At 42.6% G+C, this 15,318-nt stretch overlaps 1 protein-coding gene across 1 annotated transcript in view; it reads left to right on the forward strand.

Moving 5' to 3' along the window:
* The window catches only part of PKD1 (polycystin 1, transient receptor potential channel interacting), a 372,995-nt gene that overhangs the window by 172,032 nt on the left and 185,645 nt on the right, over positions 1–15,318 (forward strand). Inside the window, exons 13-15 of the mRNA XM_069209747.1 lie at positions 1,338–1,513; positions 3,456–3,589; positions 7,146–10,756. Coding sequence (XP_069065848.1) covers positions 1,338–1,513; positions 3,456–3,589; positions 7,146–10,756 — 3,921 coding nt within the window. The remainder of the gene's footprint in view (positions 1–1,337; positions 1,514–3,455; positions 3,590–7,145; positions 10,757–15,318) is intronic.

Genomic DNA, 15,318 nt, shown 5'->3' on the forward strand with positions numbered 1-15,318 from the left:
TCCCTGCTAACACTGACTGTAAACGTCTCCGCTCTTATTTCAGTAATTTCAACCTTTTCTTTTGGTATGGAATATCAGCTCTGATTTTGCCTGTTGCTGATCCACCTTTTTCCATTATTTCAAGAGGTGCACAATAGTTCACAGCAGTTCCTTGGGATGCACCTAATATCTGTGGCTTGCGTGAGAGTGCACAAATTACTGGTAATCTGGTGGCCGTGCTCCATCCCTGTAACTTAGCAAAACAACAAGTCCCTGCAACTCCTCATCATGAACGCCATGGCTGCTATTTTGGGGATGTACCTTACATCTACCGACATTGAGGGTTCGCTCCATTTCCCTAGCTCTGTATTTCTTGCACCAATATAACATTTACAAAGGGTGCAGCTCCTTCCTGAAGAAAACTCTGAGCACAAGAAAGTGAGCAGCTTAAAATGTGGGCATTAGACGATAAGCAAAAATGTGAATAGGGCGACCTTATTCCATGCCTGGACACTTTACCAAAATACTCTGCATTATGGCACTTATGTTTTTTTTTTACCATGACTGGTATGGACCTGTTCAGGGAGTGGAGCGTTGATGGGTAAAGTGGCCTCTTATAGGTTGAAGGCCTCCAGGAGTTGGAGATGCACCCGGTGGAAGAAGAGTGTGAAATAGTTTAGCTTTGAAAGGGTGCAACTTTATGAGCTTTACCCCTTTTTCTGCCTTTGCCATCTTGCTGTGGGTTCATATATTCATATCAAAAGGCAAGAGGAAAAAGATTCCCAGGGCCCAGTGAGTCTACATATTTCCTACCTATTGCTGCACCAGGAGAATATTAATAATCTTGAGTTTTACGCTGTTTTTCCCTAAGTCCTTGCTGTTATTTCTGAAGTTTGCCTTTTGAAGTTTTTTACTTTGTCCTCCTTCCCAAAATGTTTGTACCTCAGAGGAGAGCTCAAAACCTCATGCCCTTGGACACCTGTTGTTCAGTCCCATGGATCACTTGGAGTACTAAGCACGCTCTTTCCAATCATGCTCCACTCCTGTTGTGTCACGTTTAAAAACTGAAGGCTTGCGGGCCATGCTATGTTCAGGTCTCTTGCTTCCATTTGTCACCACCCTACCTGCTCCATTCTTTTCTTTGACCACATCTTTTCATACTCTTCTTTTTCTAAATGACTTCTCCTGTCACATCCTCACTGCCTTTCCTCTTGACCCTCAACTGAGGTTGCTTTTGGTCATATCACGCCAGAAGACCAGAGTGTGGCCAGTTGTAGAAGCGCAGCAAAGCAACATACCCCCTGGCCTGGAACAATTAGGGTTCTAAACTTTGATGGGGTTTTCTGTATATTTTTCAGCTTACAGCATCCAATCACGTCAGCAACGTCTCAATCAGCTACAATGTTACGGTGGAGAAGATGAACAAGATGAAAGACCTGGTGGCGTTCGGGGTCCCGGCCATCACCACTCAGGGCGTACCATTAGACCTCTCAGCCAGCGTGCTTGTTGACTCTGCTGTGGATGCGTCATTCCGGTGAGACCTACTACGGGTGTCCACTGATGGATGGTCAGAGGTGTACTTAGGGCAGGAACTGGGTAGGCGGGGAAAGGGATGGGGGAGGAAGGACAATGATAACATAGGTGTTCATTTTCTCAAGCATGGTGTGCAGATAGGTTACAGCCATGGTACTTCATCATGTGTAGAGTATGGCTAATATATGTCCATAATGAAACTAGCGAAACATGGGAAATCCAATCAGGGTGAATCTGAACTGTTAAGGGAGTTTGTTAAAGTCTGTCACAGCCAGGTAAGGGATGAATTCAACACCAGGAGTGTTGCTTGAGACCCCACAGAAAATGAGATGTCATGATTGTTCACCATTTGTCTTAATTGGCTCGAAGAGGAGATTCTAGCCTCCTTTAAGTGCTGCAGTGTACAGATGGTTGTTCCACAGGAGGTGGGAGAACTCAGTACCAAGAGGTTTAATGGTTTGCTACCCAGTGCTTCTGGGAGAGTATGATATAGGAAATCTGACCATGTGAGAGCTGTGGGAGTCAGGTAGAGTGTAGAGCCCTCCATGGAGCACATAATGTGGACTCTCACAATAGGTTGGTTGATGTGTTGTGGGGATTCATTTAACATCTTGTTCGTAAGAGATAGAATATGGAGAAATGGGTGGAGGATGACAGAGCCGTAAAACCTATATATCCAATTGGATGGGTACATTTACCACTAGAATTCGCTATTTAACCGAGAATGAATCAGTAAATAATGCTATAAACATAATGCCAATATTTGCACCCACCACCCTTTCCCTCTAGTAGTTAGACTAGCTGGTTCCATTGGGGTTTACTGCAATCTAATACTCCTTGACCTTTCTGTATGTCATGGGGAAAAAGCTGAACGTTTCTTGATGATCTCGAAATAGCTCTGCTTAAGTCAGACCATAGTATGGGGCTATAGAATCTTTTAAAGACAGCTGATCCATCGCACTGCACTACAAAGGAGTAATCCTGGACAGTTTTGAATAATTTCTACCTGCACTTAAATCTCTGCACGTATGCACTCACAGAAACACTCACCTTCCACAGTTAGACACAACCTGTACCATAAAAAGGAGACACAGCCTTTTATTACAACTGATGACACATTCTCACAAATCATGCTTATATAAATAACCATACATCTTGCCTACACACACTCAGGTTCATCCACACTGGAATGCTAACATGCTTGACCATATGAATCTACAGCCAAACTCTTTTTCACAAAAAAAGTTTGCAAACACCACTGAGTGCGCTAAAGACTAACACCAGAGAGCTTACTTACAGGCACACTCACTAAGACTGAGGAACCTACATATTGTGCATGTAGTGATATATCATTGACTCGCTGAGACCTCCATATATGCACATATACTCACTGGCTTGTGAACTCCAATAATCTTTCACACACAGGTATAAAGACAAAAGCACATGCTACTATAATACACAGAGACTAACACACATCATTAGAACCCACTTGAACACATACAAGTGTACTATATGCATGTACATACATTTACTTACACGTCAACACTCACTGCAATGTACGTACATACATACAGTGGTGGGCACGCATATAGATTATCATGTCTATAAATGCATTGCAATCCTAGTTACCAATTCATACTTACACAGTACATACATTACCATAAAAACATACAGGCATAAAACATTTGCAATCACATATTTATCAATACATGCACAATCCTATATGTAAGCATATGTCCTCACACGCCCTCCGTGCATGTGCACACCCATATCTCTATACAAATATGCACACATAGCAAAGCATGCATAAGCACACTCTTACCCCACCAGACATTCACAATTCTTCACAAGCCTAAAAATACATGCACACACACATACAATTATCTGTTCACACAGAAAGAACCATTGTTCCTCAGTTTTCTCTAATATCCTTCCCCCATCAGGTGGACGTTTGGAGATGGGTGTCAGGACTTTGGACATTTCAAACCTCCGTATAACCAGTCGTTTCCCATTCCCAACCCTGCAATTCATCAGATCTTGATCGAGCACAGCGTGACACACGTATATCAGGAGCCAGGTAAGAACACCTGGGCTGACGACCAATCAGGCTGTACCACCAAGTCTACTATCAAGTTTTGATTTTAACATCTATTTAGGTTGTGCTGATTAGATATCAGTTGTAATATAAAGCTTTATTTTATTTAAAAAAAAATACTTTACTAAAAATTACATTTTGTAAGATTGATTTAAGGGCTCCAGCTCTAATTTATTCTGTAGCAATAAAGCTACAAAACAAGTAACATTTAATTAACTAGTATACTGGAATGTCGAAATGCATTTGACTTATGAATCACAAACTGTATGGCTTACATATTAACCCACTCTGTCATTTATATGTCAAAAATCTAACTTACATCTACCCCAGTTTTGTCACCACACCACATAGAACAGTAGAGAACACAACAAACAGTATTTTTCAAATTCTAAATTACCAAGGACGCATACTGTACTAAAGTTTACCTACATCATAACGTCATTCTCAGTGACCATGTTTTGGTCTTGATAGGTGCAGTAGCCTCCTTTGATACAAAATACAATTAGCAGCAGTGTAATATTGAGATCTGTAACTTCTTAAGTTCAAATTAATTTATAAAAATATGCAAAAAATGAAAAACTCAAAATGTATACAAATCCATTTGACCCATTTTAAAACACTCACAATTTCTGAAGTGTTACAGGTTCATGAGTCCCAAATTATAATTCATTGATAGTTGGCTGTTAGCAGGGAAGACATCTACGAGCAGCTGCTAAAGCCAGCCACTGCCTGCATAAGATCTCATGTGGCTATCTTTATGTCTAGTCATCTCCAAGCACTAGACCCCATGATACTCAACTCTTGTGTCTTACCAACTTGGAGTGTGTCAGCTGACAACTCTCCTCTCTGTGATCTGGCCATTGTCAATAAAAGGCCGCACAGCACTTGTTGTCAGCCAGTGGCATTGATCCTCTTCTGACAGATCTGCTGTCCTACCAGCATATGCCATATCTGTTCAGTCTGCTTTTCTGTGTCCCTTTCCCTCCATTGCTACTACCACGGCCAGCCCAGGACTTCCTATCACAATATTCGGATTTAACCTCCATATTGGTATTTGGTAGACAAATTTCCTGTTGGCAGACAATTTAATTATATAGATTGATCTCTGCATCTCTGCAACAGGCCTTTAAAATCTCATTACTGACTCTGAACACTCAAAGTGTCACACCTTCAATTTGAATCGTAACTTATGACCTGCCTCCCTTCTCTTCAAGATCCTGTGATGTAAAGTATTTGCATCCATGTGAGACCTGTATGAACTGGTTGGCAGAAGCCCTTACTTTCTCAAACAAAGCTGTAGACAACACAGTAAATCAAAAGCCAGGTGTACCGCATGGTCTCAAAATGTGTCAAAGGCCTTTTTGTATCTCCAGTTGTAGAATGAAAAAAGTAAACATTGACAAAAGCACTCCATCTTGATTTCCATAAGGTCCTTAAGACCTGGCTTTTCAACACACAAAAATTCATCTGCCAGCCTTTCAATTTCTCAGTTTCCCCCATAACTAAAATATTCTTAAGGGTGATTGCCGCACTTGCTGCACTGTACAAATTCCATAGTATAGTATGCTGTGCAAGTATTACTACATACATTACAAGTCCGTGTGATCCAGCCTACCAACTCCTTTGGACAGCTATCAGCTGTCTCAGAATGTATTTGTTCAGAGGACTGAGGAGGATATTGCACATTTTCAAGAATAGAATATTTCTGCATTGGCTTCCTATTGCCAACATAGTGATTTTAGGACCAGACAATTACTCTGTAAGTGCCCCCTTATAATTGTAATTGCACCCCAGCTAATGGCTAAGATAATTACTTCAGTTCTTCTGATGGCAGTCCCATGGTTGAGATTGTCCTTCACAAGTATAGAGCATTCAGGACACTTGAGATGCAAATATGAAACAATATGCTGCTGATCTGACCCTCGAGGTTTCCACATTTCTCCTTTCCTTCTGCAAGAGATAAAGTCTCTGTTCCTCATTCGAATTAGAGGCTGGACTGGCCAGAGTGCCCAGAGATCCTTTAAGAGTAAAGTGGAAACTACCAGGCTCTCATTCAGAGATGGCTGGAGCAATATCCTGCGAGGATATTGCACCCGTTGACCGCAACATGTGGGTTTTATTGCTGGGAATCCTCCTCTTATTAAGCATGGTATTTTCGGCCTCAATCTTTAATTTGTGTGCCTGTTCATGTGTCTCATTCATTAAGAGGACACCATTTGTTGCAGAGATTCACATCAGCATGTTAAGCTTGCCTGTTGCCAAATGAGGCCACTCGCTTTAAGTGGAATGAAAGCTAGTTCTAGCATTTTGATTGAAGGCTAAATGTAACATTGAATGGCATCAGCTTGTTTAAGTATAGCCAGGGTTAAACTCCTCGGGGTACCACAATCTGCGTGGATGACCACATTGCCATGTGTAGCCTCATTCTTCATGATTCAATACATCTTTTTGGTCTCTGATGGGCTTTTCATTAAGAAGAACACAGGTCCACAAAATGGTTACTCTTTATGGCCCAGTAAGTTTCACTCTATAAGAGCCCTGAGTGCAGAGCTAAAGCCAGGGAGGAAGATGGGAGACATAACAGCATAACATTCCATAGAAGAAATATCAGACATCATATTAACTTCTTGATATCCCATGGATATTCCACCCAGTTATAACTGCTCTTAAATATGTTCCTCTTTTCATGCACTCTAATTTTACACTCAGCTCATAAATCTTTGCATTCCCCCAGTTCGGGTTGATATGCACAGTTAATATTTGTATATTCGTAAAATTAGCTTTAATTTTTAGGTGAAACCATTCAATGGATGTCTGCTTGGAACTGCCCAGTGTGAGGAATCCTATTGGACAGTACTGTACAAGACAGATTTGTTCCATTTTTGTTGTCACTGTGTCATTGAAGTTGGTTGGTATATGGCTCCCCCTCCCCCAAACAACACCTATTACTCTTGAGCTCAACAAGTTCATTGTACCACCAATCCCCAAACAGACCAACCCTAGCATGTGATTGTTGAACATATTTTTGAATAATCTGTCTTTAGATGTTATGTTGGGTGACTGTTGCACTCATGCCATCCCGAGGGGTGTTTTTAAGCTGGTTAGAGGTGAGGGAAGAAGAGATTGAGAGAAGAAGAGAACATGAGGACATGTCATTCTGATTGAATGCATTGCACTTATGCCATTCCTAAAGTCCACCTCAAAGGGTGACCGGGAAACCAAATAAGCGAGGAGATTGTGATGCTGTGCTGAGCTTTTGCTTTAATGAACTGAAGCTACAAAAGGGCATTCCTCTTTGAAAATTTGTATACCCTGAACTGCTTGTGACTAATAAAGATTCTGTGCCAAATAATTTGAGAGACAAATGGAACTGATGTGGCAAATGTGTATATGCCTATAGGAATTCTTGGCATGAAATAATTTATGAAAATCGAGAGTCCCTAGTTAGCAGCTGGTATAGATTTGTTCTAATACAACTTGGTGTGATCCGATTACATTATCCGAAAAAAAAAAAACATGTCCTATTTCTTTCTTTCAGGTGAATACATGCTGACCATAGTTGTTGCGAATAAGTATGAAAACCTCACCCAGCGAATACCAGTTCATGTCTACAGTTATCTTGTTAATGGGACACTGACTGCAGATGAAGAGGTCCTGGTTGCAGGGAGACCCATCGGCTTTGAAGTTCAGTTGTTGCCTTTTCCCCATGGCGCTCTTCTCACCTGGGACTTTGGGGATGGCTCAGCTATATGGGAAGGAACCTTAACTCAAGTTAACCACACCTACAACAGTAGTGGAGTGTACAGTGTGAGCGTGATGGCCAACAACACCATCAGCAAGTTGATGGTGGTCCAGGACTTTCAGGTCTGGGAGGAGATCACAGGACTGAATATCTCCTCAGATGAGGTTACAGAGAAGGGCATGCTGATGATGGTTAATGCCTCTGTGGAGACCGGAGACAACATTACCTGGGTCTTTGAGATGGGAGATGGGAAATTTTTGCAAATGACACAACCATCTGTGCAACACGTGTACACCAAGGAGGGCAATTACACCATCAATGTGACAGCAACAAACATTGTGAACACTCTTTCTCAGAGCACTCAGGTACGGGTCTTTGTGCTTGAGGTACTAAAGATCGAGCCATCCTCCTGCATCCTGGAGAATTCAGAAGTGACTCTCATTGCCCACGTCTCTGGAGACTACACCAACTACATCTTTGACTGGACCTTTGGTGATGGATCTCCTAATGTCAGCATCTATGGAAATTCCATGGTGGTGCACAATTTCACACAAAGCGGTATCTTTCCCCTATGCCTGATCCTCTCCAGCAAAGTGAATAAGGCTCACTATTTCACTACTTTCTGTGTAGAGCCAGAAATAATTAACGTAACTGTTGTCTCAGTGACCCCCTTTGTTATATTTGGGGAGGAGTGCCAGTTTCAAGTATATGTCTTTCCCCCCTACCAGTACAGGTATATCTGGAATTTCGGAACTAATGATTCTGTGCGATCTAGCGGAACTGAAGTCAACTATACATACAGGAACCCTGGGCTGTACCTTGTCACTGTAACAGTGTTCAATAACATCTCGTCTAACAATGATACAACCTTTGTGGAAGTCCAAGAACCCGTTGGGACCCCGACAATCCAACACAATGGAACAAGAGTTTTGGAACTAGAACAAGTCTACCTTTTCACGGCTACTGGTAATGCAACTAATGTGAGATACCAGTGGGACTTTGGGGATGGTACAAAACAGATGGGGCAGCTGACCACACATGCCTACAATAACACTGGTAGCTTTACTGTCACCTTGCTCAGTTACAATGATGTGAGTTGTCATGAAGCAACTTTAAATCTCACTGTAAAAAGGCGGGTTCAAGGGTTGGCCATCAATGCTAGCCGGACAGTGGTCCCTCTGAATGGTTCTGTTAACTTCATAGCGGATCTCCTTGCTGGCGATGATGTACGGTACTCCTGGATTCTCTGTGATCGGTGCACGGCCATTGTGGGGTCCTCTACCATATGCTACACATTCCGCTCCATTGGAACATTCAATGTGATTGTGATTGCTGAAAATGAGATCAGCTCGCAGCAGGACAGCATCTTCATCTACGTCCTGCAGTACATTGAGGCCCTGCAGATCATTGCCAATGAAGTTTTGGATGACTGTTGTTTTCCCACCAACAGAACACTCTCTCTGCAAGCAGTGGTAGGAGAAGGCACAAACATCTCTTACACTTGGACTGTTTTGAACAACAATGAGCCTGTGCAGACTTCCAGTGGGAAGGTCCTCCTCCTGATCAGCCAGGAAGCTGTAACATACAGTGTTATCCTAAAAGCCACTAATATGTTGGGTAGTTCAACTGTAAACAGAACGGTTGAATTTGTTGAATGTGTTAGTGAGGTGAGATTAAATGCATTTCCCAATCCAGTAGCCGTGAATATGTCTGTGAATATCAGTGCCACAGTGTCCAGTGGCACTAGCTTAATATATACTTGGTATCTCCCAGGCCAAAATATTATTTCAACGTTACAGTCTTTCATAACATATGTTTTTAACAATCCCGGTATCACAGAAGTGACAATTGTTGTAGAAAACCAGCTTGGCTCTTCTAATGCAACAATTCCCATATTTGTCCAGGAGCCTGTAACTGGCTTACGCTTTCTGGCTGTGGATCATCATGGCGACTATGTACCATCGGCATCCCTCATTCTCTTCCGTGGAGAAATTGAAAGAGGCACCAATGTGTCTTGGAAATGGGAACTGCCCAACAGCTCCATGGATGGGCCTGTAGCCGCAGTTCCATTCCCAGTAGCAGGGTTCTTCATCATTGTTCTGAATGCATCTAATGATGTAAGTTATGCTATAGCCACAAAGAATATCACAGTAGAAGATAAAATCCAAGGGCTGGAGCTCATAGTAAGCAGGAACGTGGTTGAGCCAGGGGAGAATGTGACCTTTATGATCAGTATGTTCTCTGGTTCTTCTGTGAGTTACTATCTCAGTATAAGCGGAGATTGCTTTGTCCTTAGTAGCCCTACTTACACTCATGAGTTTATGAAGATTGGCGATTATCACGTAACTGTGATAGTACAAAACCAGGTAAGCATAGCCCAGACCTCAGTTGTTATTTCTGTCTTGGAAACCATCCAGAATTTGGGAATATTGAACTGTTGTGATCCTGGAATGCCAACTGGGCTTGAAAAGACCTTCACTGCAGAAGTCAGCAATGGCTCCCTGGTTGCTTACACATGGCAGTTTGACTTGCAGAACCATTCTGTTACAAGTTTAGCCGGCCAGAGTGTCTCCTTTACTCCTGATGCAGCAGGACTTCTAAAGATTCACCTAAGTGCTTCTAATAGGCTAGGAGGCCAAAATATCACAAGAATGATCAAAGTCCATGACCAGATCATTCAAGTGGTTATTAATCCAGTTAATACCTTTGTGAACAGAACAGTCTTGTTCGAAGTTTCTGTCCTGCCAAGTTCTTGGGAGGTTGTCTTCTATTGGATCTTTGGTGATGGATCTCCAAGACAGAGTTCAACCACTGCTTCTACCAATTATACCTACCTTCTGCCTGGTGACTACCTTTTGGAGGTCAATGCAACAAACCTGATAAGCTTCTTCGTGGCACAGTCAACGATCACAGTTCGAACATTGGAGTGTGAAGAGCCCGAGGTTCAGCTTGTCCTCCCCCCGCAGATCATCATGAAAAGATCTCAGCGGAACTACATTGAGGCAGAAATTAATCTAAGGGGTTGTATAAGTTATCAAACAGAACATTTATGGGAGATCTATAGAGCCTCCAGCTGCCTTAACTTTCACAAGTCCGACCAAGTGCACCTTCCCAGCGTTGACGTGAGCAGGCCGCAACTGGTAATTCCAAAGCTTGCTCTGGATATAGGAGATTACTGCTTTGTTTTTGCTGTTTCCTTTGGGGATACACCACTCTCTAACAGCATCTTTGCCAATGTAACTATGATGCCAAGCAAGCTTGTTCCTATCATTGATGGTGGATCTTACCGGGTGTGGTCGAACAGTCGACATTTAGTCTTGGATGGTGAAAAATCCTATGACCCTAATTTGGAGGATGAGGATCAGACTCCGTTAAATCACACATGGACATGTACATCTTTATCAAGGGTAAGATTTACTTGACAACATAGTATGCTTTTTTGTAACTGATTTGGTACCTCCTTTGGGGCCTTTATAAAGCATTTGAATATGATGATGTCTTTGTTGTTGCAATGGGGCACCAGTAGATTATGAGGGCCTTTGATCCGAAGAACCTTCGAATTATAAAACTGTACAGTTGTATCACATAATAATAACAACAGCAACAACTTGCAAATTTGCACCAGTTTTAAGCACACCTGTGTGTAGCTTCATTTTGTGACCCGTAGATCGGTTTTGGCTTGGTGAGGGTAAGAGGGTTGCTAGTATTATTGTTGTTGTTGCTATTATAATTATTACTGGTACTACTGGTAGCATAGCCCTTTACACAACAAAAGTTCAATGCATACATACTAAGATTTGTTCAATTACTTTTTTAGGACAAGATCAAAGGTCACAAATAAGCAATATAGTCAGATTGTGTTCTAGGTCTTAGGCCAAGAGTGCCTTGATCCACTAGAGGAGGTTTTAAACTGTCTTTGTTATGAAACGTTGGTGAAAATGTCAAATGCTACTGAACTTTAAGGCTACAATTGTATTGAGACTGTCTAGTGGGGAGGCATGAGAGAGTGATGTCACGGTTTGACATGGATAAAAAAAGCATATGCATTTGCTTTAGGTTTGTGTGATTCTGGGTTGATTTTTTATTGCTCACTCGTTCTTTGAATGTTTTTTGTCTTTTTTATTTTCTAACGTTCTTTTTTATTTTTTACTTTATTTGAAATGTTTATTAAGTGTCTCGGTACAAATTGACTTAACATGTTGCGGGGCTTTCTTAACTTGATAGAGACAAGAGGCTGATTGTCACATAAAGCCATGATGACCTGCACCCTCTGTCTGGTGAAATATGTAAAGCAAAATTTTCATATGAACAAAATCTCATCATTTCACTGGTATAGTACTCCAACCCAGGAAGGGGTAGTGGTTATTCTCTGTTATCCTTCCTCTGGTAATTGGGGTGCTATAATTCCATACTGCGCCTTTTCACTTCCTATCCCTGCAGGTAGCGTGCACCCCTACTAATGATTCTTGAGTGCTGAATAGAGTTCAAAAGGTAGCTGAAGCTGGTATGTTCCAAATGGAAGGTATCACAATATGTGCACCTAAATTTCGCCTTAGATGTGGGATGATCCACACACAAGGGTGTATAATAAAATCCCTTATTAACATAAATAGATATGGGGATTGACAACACTGCTCAAGATGTTCTGAAAACAATCTTAGTGGAGATGCTGGGCATTGATGTGTGCAGGGTTAGCATTATAAAAATCTAACAGCAATAATTTAGTCCTCGTAGAAAATGTGATTGACACAGCTTGGATAAAGAAAGTCCCTGTATAAAGCTCCTCAAGTCGACACTTAAGGGAGAGTGAGATCAAAGTTAACACCCCTTCTTTGGGTCTACCAAAAGGTGAAGGTATTGCAAGAAAACAATATATAACCATCCAAATGGAAAGTATTAGACATATCCTATGTTTCCTGCAAATCGCTTGGTTTGTCTACTATATACTTGACCCACAGTTCATCGAATTTCTTACTGTTCAATCCGTTGATATTCCAATTTATGAATCCTGTAGAGCAATATGTACTACCTAAGGAATTAGGGAGCAAACCAAAAAGGGGAGCAAACCAAAAAGGGGAGCGGGGGCAAAGGAGACTTAAAAACTATGCACGCTTGAGACATTCTGTCATCACACTCCCTCAGGTCAATTGGTTCACGTTGGTTTCATGTACAACTGTAGAACTTATACTCTGCACTAGCAGGGCCTGGAGCAAAGGAGGATGTCCTACAACTTAATGGAACCTATAAAAAAACAGTGGTAACAAGGAGATGGAAGTTTGGTGATATATATATCCTGGTAGACTGTGTCAGGATGTGTGCAGCCACCCCCTGTCGATTACAATTGGCCATCACACAGCCTCCCTCAAAGTAGTTGCGACCCAGAGCTACCCTCCTAACCCATTTCACCATGGTAACTGTGGTGACTGATGGTTTACACCATCCTGGCATGTATGCTAAGCCAATGCATAACCTTATTTTTCAGTTGGGAATAACCTTCCATTCCCTGCTCCTGCATATGTGGCGTAGCATCAGGTGGAAAATTTGAAACCACGTCTTCAGGTGCAGCAGGCAAACCGCTGTAACCAGAATGTAAAAAGCTGAGCGAAACGTTTACTGTAGAAATCTGGCTAGAAAGAGGAGTACATTAGAAATGACCGGGTGAAGACGCTTTAGGGGAATTAATAAACACGGCAGAATGCTGTGGCTCTGAAGCAGCGGGACTTCCAACGTAAGGTACAATGGCCACTACTTTGGCATGCATCCCGAAAGGTTTTGCTGATCCCCCACATGATGTATGTGAAAGAGCCAAGGCTGGATACCCCTCTCCTTCGCTGAATCAAGCAACATGCTCCCGCCACCTCCAGAATATATTATTGTCTCCCTAAGACACCCTACACTTTGTAATGTTTTGTGGGTTTTACAACAAGCCCCAAAAGGATTTTATTCTGCCTCCATTGAGGGGTAGACATTTTAGGCCAGTGCATCCTGCCCTATCTTTTTTTTTTAACAATTAATATCTGATGAGTGCACATGCTATTCATATGCCTGATTTCTAACTGTAACCATTAACCTAAGACGGGCATTTGATGGTTTACTCGATCAGCCATGAGGGACTGTGAATGATTAAATGTTGTAGCTCTTAATAATGTAGGTTTTGTTTTCTGATGTTAGGTCTGTAGTACTTATATTAACTTTATGGCATTGTGTTATGTTTTATTTGGAGTTTCACCTCGCTTTTTATTGGTACCTTGAAGTATGTTATTGCTTGGAGAATTTTATTGGCTTATGTGCATGCATTTTTATGGGCCTTTTAAGGTTCATTTATTTTACCTGAATGAAGAAATGTGATAATGTTTATTCTTGAGTGCTGCTGCTTACTCTACTTAGCATCCACCTTACTTTGTTTTCACAATGGGATCAATTAGTGTCTTGACAAGGAAACCTCTTAACTTCTTACCATAGCTCCAGAGTTGTGAAGAAGCAGCAGTAAACAACTTTACTGTGATATGCAGTAATTTAACTATTGAGAATGCTGCACAGTGGCCACAGACTTAAGAAACTCCTTTGCAGTCTGCCTTTCCTTTTAGCACCACATTATGGTAGGTTTTGACTAGGCCTGGGTGGAGTTAGCGGAGTTCTGTACGGAGTTCTCCGAAGCAGAACTCAGCAAAGTGCTGAACAAACTCTGCAGCGCTACGTAAAGTTCCGCAAGTGTTGGAGTTTGGTTAAGTTGCACTGTTTGTGCTGATTTTAAGCGGCAGGAGTTTCTCCCGCACTGTAAAATCAGTGCAAACTAGATCTTGCAGTGCTCCAGAGGGTGCTAACTTCTCTCTGCTGCTCAAGTAGATTTTCAACCTGCTGCGACTGCCCTCATTCAGAAATCTTGCTCGTGCTCCCCAATTTAGCGATTTCTCTCACTTGCCAACTTAATGTTGGCGAGCCGCGCAAAAGAAAAAGCTCCACTTCGCAGAGTTTTTAGGAACTCCACTCTCCCCTCAGAGTGAGGAAAACTCTGTGAACTCCACCAGCGGAGCGGAATTCCTTGCCCCCCCCCTAGTTTTTATGAATTGATTTGCAATATGCAAACTTACAGAAACAAATATAAGTAATATGTTCGATGGCATCTGTCGCTGTAGATACGCATGTTTTGCATAGCTCGCCATCTGGTGTTGGGCCGGAGTGTTACAAGTTGTTTTTCTTCGAAGAAGTCTTTCGAGTCACGGGACCGAGTGACTCCTCCTTTTGTCTCCATTGCGCATGGGCGTCGACTCCATCTTCGATTGTTTTTTTTCCGCCATCGGGTTCGGACGTGTTCCTGTCGCTCCGAGTTTCGGAACGGAAAGATAGCTAATTTCAGAAGATTTTCGTCGGTATTGTTGCGTTCGGGATCGGCGTAGTTAGATTCAACACCGCGTCGAAAGATCGAAGAGCTCCGGTGCCCTTCGGGGTAGTTTTTCGATCCCCCGTCGGGGCCTGGTCGGCCCGACCGCGTGCAGAAGAACGCTGATTGAACGGACCCCGTTCCGCTTCTGTCCCAAATGCCACAATAAATACCCCTATACAGACCAACACTTGGTCTGTAACCTGTGCCTGTCACCTGAGCACAGTGAAGACACCTGCGAGGCCTGTCGTGCGTTCCGGTCCCGAAAAACACTCCGAGACCGTCGAGCCAGAAGACTTCAGATGGCGTCCGCGCCGACAGCCCACCGAGAGTTCGAGGAACAAGAAGAGGAAGGAACCTTTTCGACCCACGAATCGGACTCCGAAGGATTCGACGATACACAAACCGTGAGTAAGACGTCGAAAACCACTCAGAAGAAGATTTACAAGGCCCAGGGGACGCCACTGCCACCAGGCCATGGCTCGACCCATAAATTCGGTGACCGACCGTCGGCACCGAAAAAGGCCCAATCAGTGCCGAGATCGTCCGACTCCGGTCGAGACACCGGCACGCAGCCTTCTCGGGACC

This window comes from Pleurodeles waltl, chromosome 10 (assembly GCF_031143425.1).
Source record: "Pleurodeles waltl isolate 20211129_DDA chromosome 10, aPleWal1.hap1.20221129, whole genome shotgun sequence".
Lineage (NCBI taxonomy): Eukaryota > Metazoa > Chordata > Amphibia > Caudata > Salamandridae > Pleurodeles > Pleurodeles waltl.